Source organism: Bos taurus, chromosome 12, assembly GCF_002263795.3.
Source record: "Bos taurus isolate L1 Dominette 01449 registration number 42190680 breed Hereford chromosome 12, ARS-UCD2.0, whole genome shotgun sequence".
Classification (NCBI taxonomy): domain Eukaryota; kingdom Metazoa; phylum Chordata; class Mammalia; order Artiodactyla; family Bovidae; genus Bos; species Bos taurus.
The window spans coordinates 76,426,836-76,448,827 of NC_037339.1; the positions used below are offsets into that span (position 1 = coordinate 76,426,836).

The window sequence follows — 21,992 nt, forward strand, 5'->3', positions numbered from 1 at the left end:
AAAATACATGCAGCCATTCCTACGCCATCCAACATTAAGGAAATCTGAGAGAGGAACAGTTGGAGTAGACGAAGAAAGTGTCTTAACCAATGGTAGTTAAAATATCTTACTTTGGTACAGTTTACAAAAACAAATGCCCTTGTGCCCTGGTGGGCACTTGGAGGGGACCAGTGCAAGTCAGTGGCCCTGAGGTTAACTGCCTTTGGATAAATTTGCATCTGGCTGTTTCTATGCAAGGCATTATTTGAATTGATTTTTATTTTAATTTTTTGTTAAAAATATTTTTAAACATATATAAATTGAGGAATATATAATAAATCCCACTCCCACCCATGTACCCATGTTTCAGCTTCAACAGTGATCATCGTTGATTGGTTATTCTGGTACCCACCCTCGTCACCCATAAGCCCAGTGTGCTCTGGAGTTGTGATGCTTCTGTTAGCCTTCCTTCTTATCTCACCAGATTGCTTAACTCAGCAAGGTCTCACAGAATTATTCAACTTGCTAAATTTCATATTTTTAGTGCCCTTGGAGCAAACACAATTTTCTTTTTCTTTCAGTTTTGGAGGCTTGAGTAAAGACAGATGTGACTAGCTCCTGGAAAAGAACTAGATCCCTTTCTCTATTATATCTGGAAAAATAGTTTCTTCCAGGAATCCGTATACTAGGTAGATGAAATTAATAAAGTCTACCAACATTAGGAAACAATCCTTAAAACCCACAAGTTAGTAATCTCACAAGAGGTTGAATAAAACCACAGTAGTCCTGGTTAGAATGGGCATAGCTATAATTTCTTCAAGCAGAATTTTAAAGAAATTGGAATCAGTTAGCAAAAGAGTCATTGGAGGTTGTATTTTACCTAAAAAATTCATAACTTCCGGGGCATTTTTAGTAAGGATAACAACTCACATGGCAGTTCTCGGAATTATAATGAGGCTAGAGGAACATTTTCATCTTATATTTATTAAACACCCACAGGTGGCAAGTCACTGGGCCTCGTGCTGGGGGCACACAGCAATGACAAGATGCACTGGGTCCCTGCTCTCAAAGAGGTCACATCTATTTCTATAGAGTTTCTAGAGCAGAGCACTAGCAGCCTTTCTGTGAGTGGGAAAGTCCAAACATCCCCTAGCCCTACTTTCTAAATGACAACCACACACTCCCAAACCCATCTGTCTATGGCCATACTCCCTCCCACCCTGAGAACCACAGGAGGAAAGGCAACAGTAAGAAAGTAAATTCACAAGCTGGTAAACAAACACTGTGATGCGGGCGGTGATGGAGACGATCAGGCGGCTGTGCCAGTGAAACAGACCAGGAGGATGCTCTAGTGCGGGTTGTCGGCTCAGGCGCTTTGAGCAGGTGGCAGGTAGGGTAAATGTCCGAGAGGATGCGACAGTCTGGCCATAAGAGTTCTGGGGATAAGAAACACCATGTGAACAAAAGAAAGAAAAAAAAGAAAGGAACAGCATGTGCCCTGAAGTGGGAGAGAGTTTATCATGCTAAAAACCGAAAAAACTTCCCTGGAGGTCCCATGGTTAAGACTGCAAGCTTCCAAAGCAGGGGGTTCGGTTCCATCCCTGGTCAGGGAACTAGGTCCCTACATGCTGTGGGGCTTGACCCCTGCAAAAAAACAAATCCCTCCTCCCAAAAAAACCCACAGAAAGAAGATAGGTGGGGCTGAGACGAGGGTGAAGAGACAGGCAGGAGCCAAATTAGAGTACGGGCTTCAGAGTCATGGTGAAGAACAGCGGTTTTATTTTGCTGCTGCTGGTGCTGCTAAGTCGCGTCAGTCCTGTCCGACTCTGTGCGACCCCACAGATGGCAGCCCACCAGGCTCCCCCGTCCCTGAGATTCTCCAGGCAATAACACTGGAGTGGGTTGCCATTTGCTATTCCAATGCATGAAAGTGAAAGGTGAAAGTGAAGACGTTGTATCCGACTCTTAGCGACCCCATGGACTGCAGCCTACCAGGCTCCTCTGTCCGTGGGATTTTCCAAACAAGAGTACTGGAGTGGGGTGCCATTGCCTTCTCCGATGGGGTTTTATTCTAAACGCTGTCAAAAGTTGATAAGTAACAGAAGTAAAACCAACGAATGCTCGAGGTAGTAATTGGTAAAAGTTTATTGTGGACAGATGGAAAAGACATCTTGCAAACTGGAAGCACTCAAACCAAAGCATGGAATGAGACTCAGGGATATATTGTTACAAAGTAGCTCCTTTAGTGAGAAAGTAGTAACTGTTCATTCTTCACAGTGATTAGTTATGGTATTTATGGTATTAGACTTTTCTTCAATGATAAGGAATTGAGCATTGGTTACCTCATATCAACCTTGGGAAGTAGTTCAAGTTTTGCTTGTGATTTTCAGAGGCATAAGCAAGAAATAACCTAGGTCAAGTTGTCTTGCAAAATAAGTCAAATTAGGCTTTGATTGTATGATGAAGCTGGGTTGTCTACTCAGGATTTTTAAGGTGGGTCTTCATTTGTTTTTTTAACACTTCTCATCGAATGTCACTAATGAGTGTTAAGAAAGGAATTGGTGTGATGATAATAATAAGTAGTTAACATTACTGAGCATGTGCTCTGAGCCAGAAGAGGTTTTAAGCTCTTTATATACGTTAATGCAACATATCCTTATAATACGTTTTAATTACCCTATGAGGTGAGTACTATTTGTATTTTCCTTTTTACAGGAGAAAACTGAAGCAGGGAGAGGTTAAGTAATTTGCCCAAAGCCACACAGCTGGTAAGCTGTTTAATACCTTCGTGTTCTCCTGACTGTGAAGCTAGAGTTGTATTTGCTATCTGGCAGGAAGGAGTCAGAGTGAAGGGTAGTGTGTGCCGCCCGGTGTCTTCAACAAGCATTTCCCTCGCCCAGAAAACTGCCAGCAGTAGCTATTCTATGCCTATTACAGGCATAAATGCCCCATAAAGGATTAACTGTTAACCAAGGCACGCACAAGATGAGGCTCACAAACTTTGTTAGGTAATATTTAAACAAAACCAACAAAGAAATTCCTTGAAAATCTGGCTATGTTGGGCTGGGAATATGCAAGCTCTATCAAAAGCTGCCCTAAAAACCCAGAAGCGTGGGCAGGGTTGGATTCAGTCACCCAAAGACCCACTCAAGAAAGAACCCCTCACCCCCCTTTAGACTTTGCCTCGCGTTTCAGCCTGAAATCTGTTAGTATCCAACCTGAAGTGAAGTGAAGTGAAGTGAAGTGAAAGTCGCTGAGTCGTGTCAGACTCTTTGTGACCCCATGGACTATATAGTTCATGGAATTCTCCAGGCCAGAATACTGGAGTGGTTGGCCTTTCCCTCCTCCAGGGGATCTTTACAACCCAGGGATCGAACCCAGGTCTCCCACATTGCAGGCGGATTCTTTACCAGCTGAGCCACAAGGGAAGACCAAGGGAAGACTCTTGAGAGTCCCTTGGACTGCAAGGAGATCCAACCAGTCCATTCTGAAGGAGATCAGCCCTGGGATTTCTTTGGAAGGACTGATGCTGAAGCTGAAACTCCAATACTTTGGCCACCTGATGCGAAGAACTGACTCATTTGAAAAGACCCTGATGCTGGGAAAGATTGAAGGCAGAAGGGACGACAGAGGACAGGATGGTTGGATGGCATCACCGACTCAATGGACATGAGTTTGAGTAAGCTCCGGGAGTTGGTGATGGACAGGGAGGTCTGGCGTGCTGCAGTTCATGGGGTCGCAAAGAGTCGGACACGACTGAGCGATTAGACTGATCTGAACTCAGCCTGGAAGCTCAGACAGCCCGAGGGGGCAGGAGCTCAGAGCGCGGGGGCGTGGCTTGCGGGGAGTGGGCGGGACGTGGAGAGGGGCGGGACGAAGTGGAGACGGATAGGGCGGGACGCGTGCGTCGGGAAGATGGCGCAGCGTCTGCTGAGGAGGGCGGCGCGAGGAGCGACGGCGGCGGCGGCGCTGCCTAGGCTGTGAGTGCTGGTCCCCAGTCCCCCGCCGCTCGGCCGCGCTCGCTGTGGGTCGGCATTCGGCTCAGCGCTGCGCAGGCGCGGCCTCCTCGGCCCCTGGCGGGAAGCCCCGCGGGCCGCGAGCGCCGTGAACCTCCCGAGCGCGCGTGCTCGACCTTTGCCAAGGTCGGCAACGCCCCGCGGGGGTCGCCCCCACCCCCTGCAATGTCCTTGCCTCAGTCCGGGAGGGCCGTTGTCTGAGTCCGGAAAATGGGTACAAACGTTCGACCTCTCAAACCCAAAAAACTCGCGGCCCCACACAGGGAAGCCAGGAACGTAGGGCCGGGAGGCGGCTCGCCTCCACCTGGTTGTTCACGCAGCGGTTCCCAAACTGTTTGGTCTCAGGACCCCTTTACTCGCTGAGAAATTATTGAGGACCCCGGAGAGTTTTTGCTTGTATCTGTTGCTTTTTTTTTTAATTTAAAAGTTTAGTCATTTTAAAATCACAAATCCATATAAATTGAACGCAGATTGCATCTTTAATGAAAAATATTAGAGAAAAGTGGCGTGGTATATTTTTTAAAATGTCTTCAGTTTAATTAAGGACAGTTGGAGTCACATATCACCTGTCTTGGAGAAAGCTTACCTAGAAATTTCCAGGCTCATGCACAAACCAGTTGGAAAAGGGAAGACCTCGAAGACCCTTTCACAGGGTCTCAGGGTGCCACCTCCTTACCCCAGGTATCCTCAGATGACACTTTGAGAACCGCTGGTTGAGATTTGCTTGTTTGCCAACCACATGCACATATATGTTCCCTCATTCTGTTCCCTGATCACCATGGAAAGAAGCTGCGTGACTCATTTATAAAGATGAGGAAACCAAGGCTCGCAGAGGCTGACTGACACTCAAAGCAGAGAATGGCAGAGTTGGGTTCAGAAACAAAATCAGAGGCTCTGGAACTTGGTTACATCTGCTTGCTCCGTGCTTCCTGACTCACTGGTGTTCCATGCCAGGAACCACCTGGCTTGTGCATCCCACCTTCCCATTTCCTAGATCCTGGCCTGGTAATGTCTCTGGGTTCTGGGGTCAACAGTGAAGCCAGAGGAGCCCCTGAAAGGGTGTACCCTTCCAGAAAGTCCTTTTCTGGCCTATGAAGGGGCCAGCTTCTGTGGCCTCTTCAACAATGGGTCCAGTGACTACACCGGGTCACTGACTTCTAAGGCTCCTGGGGCTAAGCTCATAATGCACTTCATTCCTCTTAGCACACTGGCCTAGTCTCAGCACTCTTAGACACCCCACCAAGGCCATGGCAGCAGGCTTTCATGCAGAGCCCTTCCCAGGTTAAATTCTATGGGTCCTGGCGCCTTCAGAACACATGGGGATGGGAAAAGTAAATGTGCCCAAGGTCAGCTTAAAAAAGTCTGCCTGCAGGTGTCTTTACTTTCTATCCCAGTTGTCTAGCACTTCCTCTTCAAGCCAGTAGACTGGCTTCTGGTGGCTTTTCTCTTGTTTTTAGAGCATCAGCAGTGTTGCTGATAGGCAGTTATTGAACCCTCTTCCCGACCCTCCAGCGTTTTCCTCTGTTGCAGTGGTGCTTCCCTGGTGCTTCCCTGCCCTTCCTTTCTCCAGCCCAGCAGCTCTCTGCTGCTGCCGACCAATTTACAGAAATACCCTGCCCTCATTGGGGGCACATAACTGCCCACTGCTAGGAATGTCTTTTAAATCCTCTCAGCTGGCAGAGCAAAGAAATTTGTGTAAATAGTAATCCATGCATATGTACACATCTAGAAATATTTCTCATGTAACCATCTGTACCTATATTAAGCTAAAGGTGAGTTCATACTGTATTCTAATCCATTACCACATGGATCATTCTAGCCTCCTCACCCGCCTTGTTTGTAAATTTTCATCCCAACAGTGAGAGACCTGGCTTCCACTATACACTATCCAGTCACTCAGTTATTCAATTTCAGTGTGCACGTAGCAGTATCTGACTTGTTAGACCATACTTCTCGGGAAAAGACTTTAAAGTCCAGTGCTTAGATACAGTTCCTTTCCCTTTAGTCGTAGAGACTCCACTTATTTCCACAGTTACTTGGGTTAGCACCTTTTCTTCCCAGCCCCTTCAGTGAGGTGATTTCATACATTTGTAATACAGTAAGATTCTCTTTTCCCTTTTCTTGTCTAGTTGCACTAGCTAATGGTTTTACTAAGTAAGACATTAAATAGGAGTGATGAGACTCCTGTTTGCCTTGGTCCCAATCTTAGGGAAAGCATCCAGTTTTCCACTGTTGAGTCTGATGTTAATTGTAGGTGTTCTATAGATGGTTTTTATTCCCCATTTACTGAGGTGCTTTTTTTTTCCTTCTTGTTTAGCCTGTTGATGTGGCAGATTATATTAAGTGATTTCTGAATATTGGGCTAGCCTTGTATACCTGGAATAAATCCCACTTGGTCATGGCCTATAGTTCTTTTTATGTATACATTGTTGGATTTGATTTGTGAATATTTTTTGAGGGTTTTACATCTGTATTCATGAGTGACGTTAGTCTGTAGTTTTCCTTTCTTGTATTTATTTGGTATTGGTTTCTATATGTTTCATCTCTTTTTTGTTCTTATATTCTTTTACTGTTGCTTTCTTCTTTCTTTTGCATTAAGTATTTTCTTACATGATATTTTTTATTTCTTTAATGATTTTTTTCACTATTTTTTTAGTGGTTGCCCTCAGGCTTACTATATGCCTCTTTAAAAAATTGTGGTAAAATATGTATAACAAGCTTTGCCATCTTAACTATTTTGGGTGTACAGTTTAGTGGCAGTATCATATTCACAGTGCTTTGCAGACATCATCATTATCCCCCCATTTTTTTCATCACTCCAAACAGAAACTCTGTACCTATTAACAGTAACTCTTCATTCCCTAGCACCTGGTATTCTCTAATCTACTTTCTGTCTCTCTAAATTTGCCTCTTTTAGGTATTTCATATAAGTGGAATCATACAATATTTGTCATTTTGTTTCTGGCTTATTTCACTTAGCATAATTCAAGAGTCTTCCATGGTGTGTAGCATGTATTAGAACTCCATTCCTTCCTATGGCTGGATAGTATTTAATTGTTTGTATATTACTGTATATATCTTAACTTATCAGAATCTACTTTTGATTTATACTGACTTAACTCCAGAAAATAGAAATATCTATATAGTTCCCTTTTCTTCTTTTTTATGAGATGATTGTTTTTACGTATTGTATGTGTATAGAAAGCTGTCTCATCGGTTGTTATATTCTTCAATTCTGGAAAATCTTTGCTTTCAGGTCACCAGATGACACGCAGTTCCAGTCACACTTTGCACTTTCTTCATGGGTGTCACATGAATCCAGGAGTCTGTTCCTTGGAGTTTGGTGGCACAGTGGTTGGTTAGCAGTATTCGATAGGGGCCTTTCCAATGAGATTGAAGAGAGTTCTGGACGTGTCTTTTCCGAAAGATGAAATCTCCAGGTTGCAATCAGTGTGTGATGCTTAAGGTCTTCATTTCCTGAGGGCACACTGTGAAAAGATTGCTCTACCAAAACATGGTTACTTTTAACAGCACCAGTTAGGCCTTTGCAATATTGGCGTATCTCTGCTTTTATCAGCTGTGAGTCAAAAGAAGCAGGAGTCAAGTGTATTGGACATTCTGTGACTGTTCCAAAGGTTGCAAGTTTATGAGTTTCAAAGGGGTGGATCTGAGATTTAGAAATATCAATGGAATGCTTTTGGCCAAAATAGTTGGAGAGTCTCTACAGATTTTGCCAGTTGAGTCTTAATGATGTTAATGTGTTTAACTAAACAAGATGATTGAGGGTGGCAAGTACAATCAAAGTGTTGTAAAACCAAACGGACAGCACATACTTGTTGAAGTGCCTGGCCAGTAAAAATGGATTCCTCAGTTACTATGAAATCTGAGAGGAATTCTGCAGGGGAAGCCTTTGGTCCAGTGGGAAACATACAGGCCATGAGTGAAACACTAGATGGAGTAAATGTATAAAATTCATTTGCCAGACCTCAGATGGTTCATTAAACAGGTTGAGATATCTGGGAGCAGTAAGAATGGCTTCCCTGGATTGTGCTTTGGACCGTGTAACACGTGAGGCAGGCGCCTTTTGTGGCCTTGTTGATTTCCCCACCAGTATTGATGCATGAGGGCTGTCATCTGTCCGTTTTTGTTGTGTAGTCGCTCAGTCGTGTTCAACTCTTTGCCACCCCACAGACTGCAGCCTACCAGGCTCCGCTGTCCATGCAGTTCTCCAGGCAACACTACTGGAGTGGGTTGCTGTTCCCTTCTCCATCATTTGTCAGTAGACCAGTGGTTTAATGCAGGATTGGGGGTGAGGAGTGGGAATTTTAGTGTCTCTGGTAGGACTGGGTGCTTGTTTTGTCCAAACCAGAGCTTTCTCTTTTTATCAAATCAACAGTTATGTAATTTCTGGATTTGTTTTTCTGAAGCCAGTTGTTGGGCTTCTCTAGCAAGTTTTTCTAAATGATCATTTGTGGAAATATCCCTATGGATCATGACAGAAGTTTGGCTGCTGTTGGTCCCTTTAAGGGCAGCATTCCTTGCATTATTATCAGCAAGGTGATACACTGTAGCTTCCAGAAAATCAAGCTTAGAATGTCCCAGAACCTTGATAATAGCTAAAGCAGCTGGTAAGAGTATTGTATGCAACAATTCTTGAATACAGAATTGTGCAGCCCATCCCTATGGGCCAGTTTTAGATCACCCCCGAATTTCTGCTGCTAAGTCGCTACAGTCGTGTCTGACTCTGTGCAACCCCATAGACGGCAGCCCACCAGGCTCCCCGTCCCTGGGATTGTCCAGGCAAGAACACTGGAGTGAGTTGCCATTTCCTTCTCCAAGGCATGAAAGTGAAAAGTGAAAGTGAAGTCGCTCAGTCGTGTCCGACTCTAGCGACCCCATGGACTGCAGCCCACTAGGCTCCTCCATCCATGGGATTTTCTAGGCAAAAGTACTGGAGTGGGGTGCCATTGCCTCCCCCAAGTTCTCTTGAGCCCTTTTGCAATTAACCCTCACTCCTGCCTCCAGCCCTGTCATCCTTTTCATATTCATATTGTCAGTAGTGACTTGCTCTCTCTGCCTGATATTTGTAGTCCTTTTTTCTTTGCTTTTTGCTTGATCAGTCTGGCTAGAGTTTTCAGTTTATTGATCTTTTTAAAGAACTATTTTTTGTTTTTAATTTCATTGATTTCTGTTCCAATATTTATTATTTTCTGTCTTCAACTTACCTTGGGTTTAGTTTGCTCTTTTGATAACCACTCGAATGGAGGATGGAGATGGAAGAAGAAGGGAGCAGAGGGGAGAAACTGTAGGCATAGAAGAATGCAAGCAGTGAGCGAGCAAGGGGAAAAGCCTTTGTAGAAAGAATGGTAAAGAGGAGGCCAGGGTTAAAAAGAACAAACTTCTGAGTGAGCATTTTGAAAAGAACTCAGAATTCTAAGAATATGTGTACTTTGTCACTTGACTTGGTATTAAAAGCTCAATGCGAAGTGTTAGGTATTTTTAAATGTTTGTTGGCATCATTAGAAATTGACTTTAGCTGCCCAAATGCATAGTGAGAAGCTAAATGGGATACTGTAAACAAAAAATTATGTTTTGGGTTATGAGGCAGAAAGAAACTTTAGTTCAGGGAGATAGGGGGAACAACTGTCTCAACTTGCCTAGGACTACTGTCCTGGTTTTAGCATTGAAGGTCCCACATTCCAGGAAGATCCTGTTTCAGGCAAAGAAGGATGGTTATTTACCCTAGAGATAGAGAAAGGAAGGGCTGAAGGATGGAGTAAAGATGATCTAAGATAGTAGACCAGAGGTCCAAGAATTGGAGCTAGAGCCTTCTAGAATGGCCTCCTAAAAGAATGGGATGGGTGGACTACAGTCCGTTAGAGTCAGAAAGAGCCAGACATGAATAAGCAACTAAAAGAATGGGATGGGAAAGAGTATTTGGAATGCTTTTTTTTTTTTTTTTTGAGGAAAAAAGAGCCTCTGCTAGGAGTAGGGCTGCAGAGAAGAGGTGAGAGACTCTGAGGAAATAGGAAATACCATAAGGGAGTAGATAGACCAGGCGGCCTGGAGGCAGGGGACATGCCCGTGGCCTGGACACAGGAGTTGGTGGGAAATGAGGTAAAACCAGAGTAAAACTAGTGGGCAGTAACCAAAAAGGTCAGTTTTCATTCCAATCCCAAAGAAAGGCAATGCCAAAGAATGCTCAAACTACCGCGCAATTGCACTCATTTCACAGGCTAGTAAAATGATGCTCAAAATTCTCCAAGCCAGGCTTCAGCAATACGTGAACTGTGAACTTCCAGATGTTCAAGCTGGTTTTAGAAAAGGCAGAGGAACCAGAGATCAAATTGCCAACATCCGCTGGATCATCGAAAAAGCAAGAGAGTTCCAGAAAAACATCTATTTCTGTTTTATTGACTATGCCAAAGCCTTTGACTGTATGGATCACAATAAACTGTGGAAAATTCTGAAAGAGATGGGAATACCAGACCACCTGACCTGCCTCTTGAGAAACCTATATGCAGGTCAGGAAGCAACAGTTAGAACTGGACATAGAACAACAGACTGGTTCCAAATAGGAAAAGGAGTACGTCAAGGCTGTATATTGTCACCCTGCTTATTTAACTTCTATGCAGAGTACATCATGAGACACGCTGGGCTGGAAGAAACACAAGCTGGAATCAAGATTGCCGGGAGAAATATCAATAACCTCAGATACGCAGATGACACCACCCTTATGGCAGAAAGTGAAGAGGAACTAAAAAGCCTCTTGATGAAAGTGAAAGCAGAGAGTGAAAAATTTGGCTTAAAGCTCAACTTTCAGAAAACGAAGATCATGACATCTGGTCCCATCACTTCATGGGAAATAGATGGGGAAACAGTAGAAACAGTGTCAGACTTTATTTTTTTGGGCTCCAAAATCACTGCAGATGGTGACTGCAGCTGTGAAATTAAAAGACGCTTACTCCTTGGAAGAAAAGTTATGACCAACCTAGATAGCATATTAAAAAGCAGGGACATTACTTTGCCAACAAAGGTCCGTCTAGTCAAGGCTATGGTTTTTCCTGTGGTCATGTATGGATGTGAGAGTTGGACTGTGAAGAAGGCTGAGCGCCAAAGAATTGATGCTTTTGAACTGTGGTGTTGGAGAAGACTCTTGAGAGTCCCTTGGACTGCAAGGAGATCCAACCAGTCCATTCTGAAGGAGATCAGCTCTGGGATTTCTTTGGAGGGAATGATGCTAAAGCTGAAACTCCAAAACTTTGGCCACCTCATGCGAAGAGTTGACTCATTGGAAAAGACTCTGATGCTGGGAGGGATTGGGTGCAGGAGGAGAAGGGGACACCAGAGGATGAGATGGCTGGATGGCATCACCGACTCGATGGATGTGAGTCTGAGTGAACTCTGGGAGTTGGTGATGGACAGGGAGGCCTGGTGTGCTGCGATTCATGGGGTCGCGAAGAGTCGGACACGACTGAGCGACTGAACTGAACTGAACTGAACCAACCTGGTGAGCAAGAACTGAAAGCGGTAGCTCGGCCTGTACTGGAAGATGCACATGCACGTGGGTGGTGCCTCCTGGAGCAGATGTTGCTGGAGGGAAATTCCCAGCCACGGGCTGTGCGCCAGCAAGGCTGTGCCAAGTCTGCAGATTAGCATAAGCTTCGCTGGTGGACCCATTCCAGCTGTGTAGGGCTTCCACTCCCATTGTACCGTTTGTACATTTGCTATAGAGTTTTGCTGTGGGTTAGAACCATCTGTGTGGGTGCAAGCTGAGAGGAACGTCACTGGGTTGGCCAAGGGAGAGGCTGAGGGTAGGGAGGAAAGGCTGGAGCAGAAACCTGAACTGAAAAACCTTCACCTGCTCACCTCTGGGCCCCACGGATCCAGAAAGGCTTGGAGGACAGTTTCATAACATGTACTTTTCTTTATTCTACTCTGAATAACTGTAGCCACCGAAGTCTCTGTCCTCTCAGGGCACTCTTCTGAGCACCCCTGCTTCGCGGAATGTTTGAGTGGCATTAGCACTTCTTATGGCATAAGTATTCTTCTAGAAATACTCCATAATGGGGCATTGAGGATGGGTATTCTCTGAAGTCACATCGGAGTCTGAGAGGTGAGCGCGTATGCTTGGTTGTAGTCGAGCCTCACACGGTCAGTGAGGTAGCATCTGGGGTGGCTGACACTGCTGAGCATCGGCACTTTTCCTCAAGTGGTTATTTTCTCCAGCGATGGCTTTGTAACAGCCAAGGTCTGATGGATGTAATTTCTGAAAACAGCCTCTGGTCACAGTTTCCTTAACTAAATGTTGCAGTGGCCACTCTGTAGGAGCTGCTGTTTTCTACATGACTGATTCCCTGTGGGGAAGCCCACAGGCACATGTGGCTGAGATGTTAGGAAGACAGGGAGAAGAAAGCTGGGCTCCTTGGGGAGTGGCTGTTGGTGGGCTTGATGACATTCTTAAGAATGGAAGAGTTGTTAGTTGTAAAAACAAAATGCTTTCTTGCCTCTGAATGCAGCTGGGCTGTGTTCTGTTGTTACATGTTTCTTATTTATTCCTCTGTGCATTGCTGATGATCTTGACAGTTTAAGTTTAAAACTTTACTAATCAATAAAGAAAATTCCAAAGAAATAGTATTTGTGTTTTCATATAGGTCACTTTGGGTGTACATTTAAATCCATTATAATTCATAAAAGTTTTAATTTATTTCATGTTGTTACTTGAAGATACCTTATCAATTAAATAACTCATTTGAATGATATAGACAATAAGTGGGTCCCAGAATTGACATTCCTTTCTTCTTTCTTTATTTGGCTGCATTAGTTGCTGTGCGCAGGATCTTTCTTTGCGGTGCAAGGATTCTCTAGTCGTCGTATGTGTGCTTAGTTGCTCCGCAGCATGTAGGATCGTAGTTCCCCGACCAGGAATCGAACCCGTGTCCCCTGCATTGCAAAGTGCATTCTTAACCACTGGACCACTAGGGAAGTCCTGCTTCCTTCCTTTTTTGTTTCTTTCCCTTCTTTGTTTTATTTTCCGTTCCTTCCTCCCTCCTTTCCTTCCTTTTTCAATTATAAGCCAGATTTAAGATGACTTTTTATTTAGTTGCTTTCATTTTATGTTTTGGTTAAAGTTTAGGATCTCCTGGAGTAGGAAATGGCAACCTACCCCAGTATTCTTGCCTGGAAGATTTCATGGACAGAACAGCCCAGCAGACTACAGTCCATGGGATGGCAAAGAGTCAGACATGACTGAGCACACACACACTAATCTTTGAGCGTTGGTGTTTACTGTTGTTCCACAGCCATCACATATATATTTCTCTGTATATAGCCGCAGATGTTCATTGTGTGTATTTCCAATTTTTTTTTTTTTTCCTTAAGAAATGCACAGATAAATGTCCCTATATTCAGGTCTCTGTGGCTACCCTTACTTAAGTTCTTGGAGGTGATTTTCTGTGTGTGAACTTGCTGGGTGAAAGAGTATGGACATCTTTAAGCTTTTTGATGCTTGTTGTCAGATTGCCCTCCAGAAATGGTGCTGGATGTACCTGGATTGCAGTATGTCTTTTGGAGGCCTACTTGCACGTTTTCCTTGGCAGCAGTAGACTCGTGCACAGTAGAATAAGCAGAGACTCTTTCCTGCTGGTCAGACAGCTAGTGGTGCCAGGCCTAGAGAGAGCCCCGTCTCCTGACTACAACCACTGGTGGCTTTTCCCTCTGTGGCCTCAACGTCACACTGACCCAGCCTACAAGTGTTTCTGCAAATGGCCACGTAGTTAAACTTCTAGTTCTTTTCAGAACTACACTGCATGTAACGTCTTCCTCTAAGGCTTTGAGACTGACAGAAGTGCTTGATTCCATAATAAAGGAACCAAAACCAATTTCCATGAGAAAGTAAGGATTCCATTTTAATAGGCTGCTTGGTGTGAACAAGTCTGTCTGAACTGTTTCCCCATGCTGTATTCTTTTTTTTTTCTGTATTCTTTTTTTTAACATAAAAAATTCTCACAGTAAATTGATAAGTGCCAGAAAGAGATTATAAAACTATACACATAGTATGATTTCAATCTTTTTGACAAACTTTGTATGGGATTGTATATAATATACAAGCTATACACATACATGCAAAGTAAAAGTTCCTAAAGTTTATACTCCAAAATGTAAAATGTAACCATCATTTACCCCATGCCGTGTTTCTGACCAAGAAAGCAGAGTGACCAAAATTCCCTGTGAGTATATGCAGGTCTCTTCAAATATTGATATTTAGAACCCCAAAATACTGAAAAATTGTAAAGACAGCACTTGCCACCCCTAGTAAAATTAGCGTTAAAATTTAGTGGTAGATTGTGTTTGCCTTTTAGCTGAAAGTTGTATATTGCTAAAAAAAAAAGTGTATTTTAAAACATGAACCTTCTAAAAGTTTATATAGTCATTTTACATCATCGCACACATATGTATATGTTGCACAAACTTACAAGTAGCGCAGGCTTATTTTAAAGCACTTCCACTTGACTTGTTGTTTTACTTAATCTCACAGGATTCTTTGTGAGCAGGATGATATGCCCATTTTACTCTTTGGCCAAATACCAAAATTCAGGAGAGGGGAAAAAAAAATCCGTGCCAGATGCTGTTGTCATACAGAGACACTGGAGGGCGCTCTAACAATGAACGATGTAAGTTGTCTCCTGAGAGGCGTGCATCTTAGTAAAAGGTAGGGGAATAGGTTTTCCTGTTCATTTTAAGGTGAATGAAAGACACATAGATGTAGAAGGCATATTTCTTTCTATACTGACCTATAAACGGTCCCTTTGACAATTTGAATTCAGTTCAGTCGCTCAGTCGTGTCCGACTCTTTGCGACCCAATGGATATGAGAGTTTATGAGACATTTAAGAAGTAGCTCTGGGCTTCTTTATTGCCCCCTCCCTCCTCTTGCCCCTTCCAGCTACTCAGGGTCGTGGGTCAGCCCGCAGCACTCTGTCCCTGTAAGTCTGCTCAGACGTCACCCGTCGGAGGAGTCTTTCCCAACGAAGCACAGCCTCACCTGCTACACTGTTACACTCCCCCCGTCTCACCCCGGTAGCATCTTTCTCCATTGCACTCGCTCCCACCTGCCGTACTGTACGCTTATCTGTTTGTAGGTTGTCTGCCTCCACCCCCAGCCCCGTGTTCCTGAGAACGTGGGCTTGGTCTGTTTATCCCACTGCTCTGAACCTTGACCCTGAAGCAGTACCTGACCCACAGTAAATGGCTGATAGAGATTTGCTGGATGAAAGATACTGCATCTGGAGATTAGTGCCTTTTTCATGTGGTAAAAATACACATAACATAAATTTGCCATTTTAAGTACTTTAAAGTGTACAGTTCAGTGGCATTAAGTACAGTCACCTTTTTTTTACAGCCCTCACCACCATCCATCTCTAGAACCTTTTCCTCATCCGAGACTGAAACCCTGTACCCACTGAACAGTGACTCCCCATCCCCCTACCCCCAGTCCCGTAAACGCTAGTCTCTCTGTCTTACGAATGGCTATTCTGTATTCTCCTGTGAGTGGAAGCAGGCGATGTTTGTCTTTTGCATCTGGATTATTTCACTTAGCATAATGTCCTGAAGGTTCATCCATATTATGGGGAATCAGAATTTCCTTCCTTTTTAAGGCTGGATAATATCTCATTATGTGTCTATACCACATTTTGTTTATCTAGGAATCCATCAGTAGACCTTTGGACTACTGCCTGCCACCCTTTGGCAATTGTTAATGCCTGTTTTAGACGGAGCACAGAAGCCCGGTGTTAAGGGTTTGAGTCTAAAGTGAGTTTCTGTGAAACAATGGTAGCATCTTTAAATTATACCAGTGAGCCACAATTCACCCTTGGGTGATTTCTGCCTTCACAAAATAGTTCAGATTAAAGGAGAAAGTATTCAAGCTCCTAAAAATTGGAGTTGGTTTAATATCTCTTTTTGGTGCTATTCAGGGTTTTCTTACAAATGTCAAAAAAGAAAAAGCAGTTTACAAGATCAGATTTCTAACTCTGTTATGAGCAGGAAGACCCTGGATAGATCCTCTAGGGTTCCAGTCCAGCGCTGACCCTGCTGTTACCCTTGACCTCGTTCAAGGCCCTTGTCTAAACTGATCCTTATTTTCTCACAGTTAAAACGAAGAGGGTGGACTAGACGCCCCCTGCCTACTAACATTCCGTAATCTAGGAAGGAATTATTGACCTCAAGCAAGAGGACTTTGGAGAATTCAGAAGTGTGAAATACATGGCTTTTTTTGAGCTATGGGTTATTTTGGTCCATTTGAGTTCAATTTGACCAGAGATTGAGGATAATAAAAGCTCTGCTTCCCCTAAATTTAGGGGCACAGCCTGCATCGGTTGATTTGTACCCTTCCCTCCTGCCATCTTGGGAGATGTTTGTTCATGCGTTATTCACCCTCATGCTTTAGGTCCTCAGGTCAGGAGGTGTCTTCACTGTTTCCTTCTCTCTCTGCAGTAGGGGCCTCTGGCAGGTGCTCTGTCCAAGCCCTCAATCAAGTGACTGCTGCTGCTGCAGTACAGAGGGAATGTGATTCTGAAGTAATTGGGGTGTAGTGGGAATACAGAGCCTAGAAAAACTCAGGAGTAAGAAGAGGCATGCGTCCTAAATTAGTGTTATCTGCAAGAATGACTCGGAAAAGTAAAGATGTGATTTCTGCTTTCATCCCATCCCCCTCGAGTTTCCTCCTGCCCCACAAATGCCTCAGTGCTCGGAGCACAGTGTTCTTAGGTCCCGTGGTCAACTGTTTACCTAGTGATGCCCAGAAAGTGAAAGTGCTGGTCCTTCAGTGGTGTTCACCTCTTGGTGACCCCATGGACTGTAGCCCACAAGCCTCTTCTGTCCATGGAATTCTCCAGGCAAGAATACTGGGATGGGTTGCCGTTTCCTTCTCTAGGGGATCTTTCCAACCCAGGTCTCCTGCACTGCAGGCGGATACTTTACCATCTGAGCCACCAGGGAAGTCCAGTGATGCTCAGAGACTGACAAAACCAGAGTGTGCAGACGCTGCGTGTGTCGCCCCACCCGAGTGTTGTACATTTTAACAAACGTCCTACCTGCAAGAGTCGGCCAGTAAAGAGAATCTTCCTCTGCCAGGGAAGCAAGTGTGGACATCAGAGAGGCTTGTGGTGTCCCTCCCACCTCCGTCGTCCTCTGGACAAAGGTCCAGCCTGTGAGTCTGGGTCACAGTCTCTCCTGTGCTGTAGGACAGTCTGGATTCACCAGGGGCCTGCAGACATGCCTGAGAGTGGGGAGAAGCCTTACCCTCAGCAGCCCCACACTCACACTCGCATACCCGCTTCTTGCCTAGCTTCCTACAGCTGGCCTCCAGTCCTCTTACCCACTCCCCCAGATGGCATCAATTTTCTGATGCCGTCCAGCGGTCTGCTGCCTGGACCCCTCGGTATGGCGCCTTGCCAGGGTTCCTTCCAGCACTGCTCTGGGTCATTCGGCCAGAACCCTCACCTTCTTCACACCCGCCCAGCCCTGTCCCCTCTCTGATTTGCTCACACTCTTCCTCCCGCCTCTCACTTTAGGAAAGTCACAGATGCCACTTCCTCCCCGAAGTTGCCCTTCCCCAGACTGTAAGGCAGCAGGCCTCTACCCCTTCCCTCTGAGACTCAGCGCCTCTGACGGTGCTCGCCCCTCTGTCCCTTCGTTATGGGCATCTCGGGCCCAACCCCCCATCGTCTGGGGTGCCCTCATCCCTCCTCCCACCCGTGCCCTGTCTGTTGCCAGGTCTGTTGATTGTCCTCTTCAGCTGCCAACTCTTCCCCACACTGTTAGTTTCCTATTGCTGTTACATTGTCACAAACTGAGTGGCTTAAAACAGGGCAGAGTTTTTACTTTACATTTCTGGAAGTCAGAAGTCTGAAGTGGGCTCCAGTGGGCTGAGACCATGGTGTCAGGGGAGCTGCACCCCTTTTAGAGGCCTGAGGGGAGGGTCTGTTTGCTCCTCCGGCTTCTAGAGTTGCCCAGATACTTTGGCTCGTGGCCCCTTCCTCCATCAAGAGCCAGCAGCCATGGGTCAAATTCTTCTCAGGCTGCCATTTCCCTGGTTCTCTTGCCTCTGCCTCATCCTTCCACTTACACGGATGTTTGTGTTTATACTGAGCCTGCTGGATGATCAGGCTAATCTCCCCATCTCAGGGTCATGTGATTAGCAACCTTAATTCCACTTTGCCATGTAACCTGCCACATTCCTGGGCTCCGGGGGTTAGGCCAGGGATGTCTTTGGGGGCCATTATTCTGCTTGCCACGTCCACTCTCCTAGCTTCAGGTTTGAGCTCGTGGAGTAGCTTTGTGATCGACTGCCTGCCTCCCCACCCTCATCACCTGCCGTGTTACCTGCTGCCTGCAGAGGTACTAGCGTGTATATTCTGTTGTCAAGACTCGTTGGGTCTGCCTCCAAAAATGTCTCGTGGTTCTGTCTCTTTGTCTCCAGTGTCACCTTTCAAGTGGGCATCTCTCATCTGGACCTCTATGAAGGGGCTCTTGTACATCCACTTATACCCCTCCAACCCATTTTTTTAAATTGAGGTAACATTTGCATAATATATAAAATTAACCATTTTAAAGTATACAGTGCAATACACTTAGTGTTGTACAACTATAATCTCTATTCCCAAACATTTTCATCACCCCAAAAACCCTGTGCCTGTCAGCAGCCACTCCCTATCCCTCCTCCTCCAGCTCCAGGCAACCACGAGTCTGTTTTCTCTTTTGCATAGCTCATATGATAGGGGTCATGCAGCATGTGGCCTTGTGTGCCTGGATGTTTTCATCTAGAATAACAGTTTTGAGATTCATCCGTATCTATATCACGTATCAGTATTTTGCTCCCCTTTATGGCTGGCGAGCATTGCACTGTGGGTAGATGCTAATTGTAGTATTGTAGGCATAGGCCATATTCTATTTACCCATTCATCAGTTGATGGACATTTGAGCTGTTTTTACCTTTGACAGTTGTGAATGGTGCTGTTGTAAACATCCACACACAACTATTTGAGCACTGGTTTTCAATTCTTTTGGATGTATACCTGGGAATGTAATTGCTGGGTCACGGGGTAAATCTGTGTTTAGCCTTTAGAGCAACCACCAAACCCTTTTCCACAGCGATGCCCTGGCCACTGGGCGGCTCCACTGGCGGTGCACAGGTGTTCCCGTTTCTCTGTCCTTTCAGCGTTTGTTATTTTCCATTGCTTTCGTTGTCGCCATCCTAGTGGTGTGGAGCGGTGTCTCCGTGTGGTTCCTCCAAACTAGTTTTAAATACACAAGTTGGTTCATCTCACTTCACTGCCTAGCAGCCTTCCAGCGCCCTCCTGTGGCCGTCCAGGGCGTGTCTGGTCCCACCCCTTCTCTGTCTCACTTCTCACCCCCTCCCACCCTTCTCCCACACTCATCCCAGCATCATCGCTGTCTCTTGCTTCCTTAAGTGAGGAAGGCTTTGAGGACCAGTGGGGTTCAGACAGTTTCCCAAGACCCCAGACCTGAGACACAGCCAGCTCCTTCCAGTCCCCTCGTCTGTAAGAGGGGCCCATGATACCACAGACAGTGGTTAGAATGAAATGAAACGGGCGTTGGGCATAGCGCCTGGCTCATAAGAACACCAGTAAACAGTGGATGTAAGAAAAAGAAAGACGATAGATGCATAAAGCCTGCACTCCCCTCGGCCCCACTGGCTGAGGCATGTCCGCCCTCACCCCCTTTCCACCCGCCAGGCCTCTAGTCCCTTGTCACGTTTTCAGTTTAGTCTTGGGTTGTGGATGGGCGCACTTCCTTCTTACGTTTGGTCTCTTCCTCGAAGCTGGAATCTCTGCGTTCACCCCTCTGTGCTTGTGCCCAGCACAGCGTTTGACGCATAGTAGGTGCTTAATTTAAAATTCCTGCATTAAAAAAAAAATCATCAGATGGTCACAGTAAACAGAATTCATTACTAATTATCCACTTGACATGAGAGGGTGGAAAGGCAAGCTTTTTTGGTGTGAGTGTGGGTGTATGTATGTTTTCCTCGATTATAGATTTGTCTAAACATTCCTGCTAATTTAAGATGTCAAATCTGAAGGTTCTTTCTTGGCTTGAGTTTTTGAACACAGTCCAGGGCTGTTTTCAGCCTCCTCAGTATTCTCCTTTTTGGGAAAGAGTTTTCGAAAGCATAAAGGGGGTGTCTTCTGTGCGTGCTTGTCTACAGGATTCATTTACCAGAGCAAGCTGTGGGGAGGGGGAGATGAGATCTTGCTGGTAGTACATGGCTGTGACCCAGCACGGGGGCTCACTGGGAGAACCCCCTCAGTCCAAGTCCGTGGGATTGAAACCACCTCCTCAGCCAGTGTTTCTGTCCCAGGTACATTCCGTTTATTTCAGAATTTCTCACCTGTGGAACACACTTCTTCAACTCAGCCTCTGGACGGTGTATTAAAGAAAAGTCCACGGTCTTTCAGCTCAATGGAGGAACTTTAGCAGCTTTCATTTGGAAATCTTTTCTGCTTCTGTTTTTTCCCCCTACCCCTCATCATTCCCCTCTCCCTGCCCAGATACCCTGGGGTGTCAGCTGGAGTGAGGTGTCATAGGAAGCATGCACCTCCCACTTTGATTGTGGACTCCTTCTGGCCAGCACTGGAATTACTGAGTTGCTGTTGGAAGAGTCTCTCATCTTCTCCATCCAGAATTAAGGAAGTCATGGGTTGATCCGGGGCAGAATCCCCCATTTGGGAGGCCCACTGCGCTGTGCGCTCCTTGAGGACAAGGTGCTGCCTTGCGGGACTCCTGTCCCAGCGCAGCGCCTCGGAGGAGTGGGGCGGCTAGCTCACGAGTTTCTGAAACCAGCTGGATGGCTCCACACGTTCTGTTGTGTATGGGAACCGCTGAGCGTTAGCAACTAGCCAGTGACCAGCCGTGATGAGCAGTTTTTAGGCTCCACAAATGTCTAATGTGCTAAGTGAGGACCCCAGGCATCCGCTGAAGAAAGGACTTTTAAAAATGGAAATAGGACTGTTGACACAGGTGCCTTTTACTAATTAGTGTACTGTTTTTGAGGAATTAGTAACAATGTTAGCATTTCCAGGATTGCTGTTAATGAGGGATGAGGAAACTTATCTTTTTATTTCCACAACCATATGGTTTACTGCTTGATGTGGTTCTCTCGCTCGCTCTCAGTGTTTTTAAATTTGATTTTTATTTTAGTTAGGGCAAAAGCATTTTTTAGCAGGGCTCATTGATTTTATTATGCAGGTAAATGGGAAAAGTATTTTCCTTCATAGAACAGTTATTCCAACAGGAAATTCTGTAACATATCAATGGTATTCTTTTTAAGTAAAAGTCCCTTTAACACATCTCTTTTAGTTATTCAGTCATGCATTTATACTTTCTCCTGAAAAGAATGAGGACTACATCCCTGCTAAGTCCTAGGCCGCGACTAAGAAGGGGGAATGGGAGAAAATTTCCCAAAGGTCTTTTCGGTGGCACGCACCTGGAGGTCCTTTATTTGGGTACATTTCATGTCAGATAGGGACTTCATTCTAAGAAGTGTATCATCTAAATGGGAAGAGAGGGGGAGTGCCTTCAGAGGACTTGGGGTCCATTCACAGGGAAGTGGACCTCTGAGCAGCTCTGGAAGGATGACTAGAGAGGGAAAAGCCTTCCTGGCTGAAGAACTGTGTGTGCAGAGCCCAGCAGGAGACATCAGACGGGTCCCTGTGGAGTGTGGGTGCCTTGTGGCAGCGACGGGAAGCTCGCTGGCCAGTTGGGGTCAGGCTGTGAAGGGCTTCTAAGACCAGACCAGGATTTCAGATTTACATCCTGTCGGTAACCCTGAGGCAGTGGAGATGTTTCAAGTCTCTCGGCCTCCATCAAGTGAGTTCTTCACTCTGTGCTCTGGTCTAGTGGTAGTCCCATGTCATTTCAACTTCTTGCCTCTCTAGTTTCCTTTAATTACATCCAAAGTGTGCTGGGACACCTAACA

General features: G+C 45.4%; 1 protein-coding gene across 6 annotated transcripts in view; it reads left to right on the forward strand.

The window, feature by feature from the left end:
- Positions 1 to 3,865: 3,865 nt before the first annotated feature.
- Positions 3,866 to 21,992, forward strand: part of CLYBL (citramalyl-CoA lyase) — a 231,633-nt gene continuing 213,506 nt past the window's right edge. For all 6 annotated transcript variants that reach the window (NM_001435063.1, NM_001435064.1, NM_001435062.1 and 3 more), the window contains exon 1: positions 3,866 to 3,959. In NM_001435063.1, coding sequence (NP_001421992.1) covers positions 3,895 to 3,959 — 65 coding nt within the window. In that variant the 5' untranslated portion in view covers positions 3,866 to 3,894. The remainder of the gene's footprint in view (positions 3,960 to 21,992) is intronic.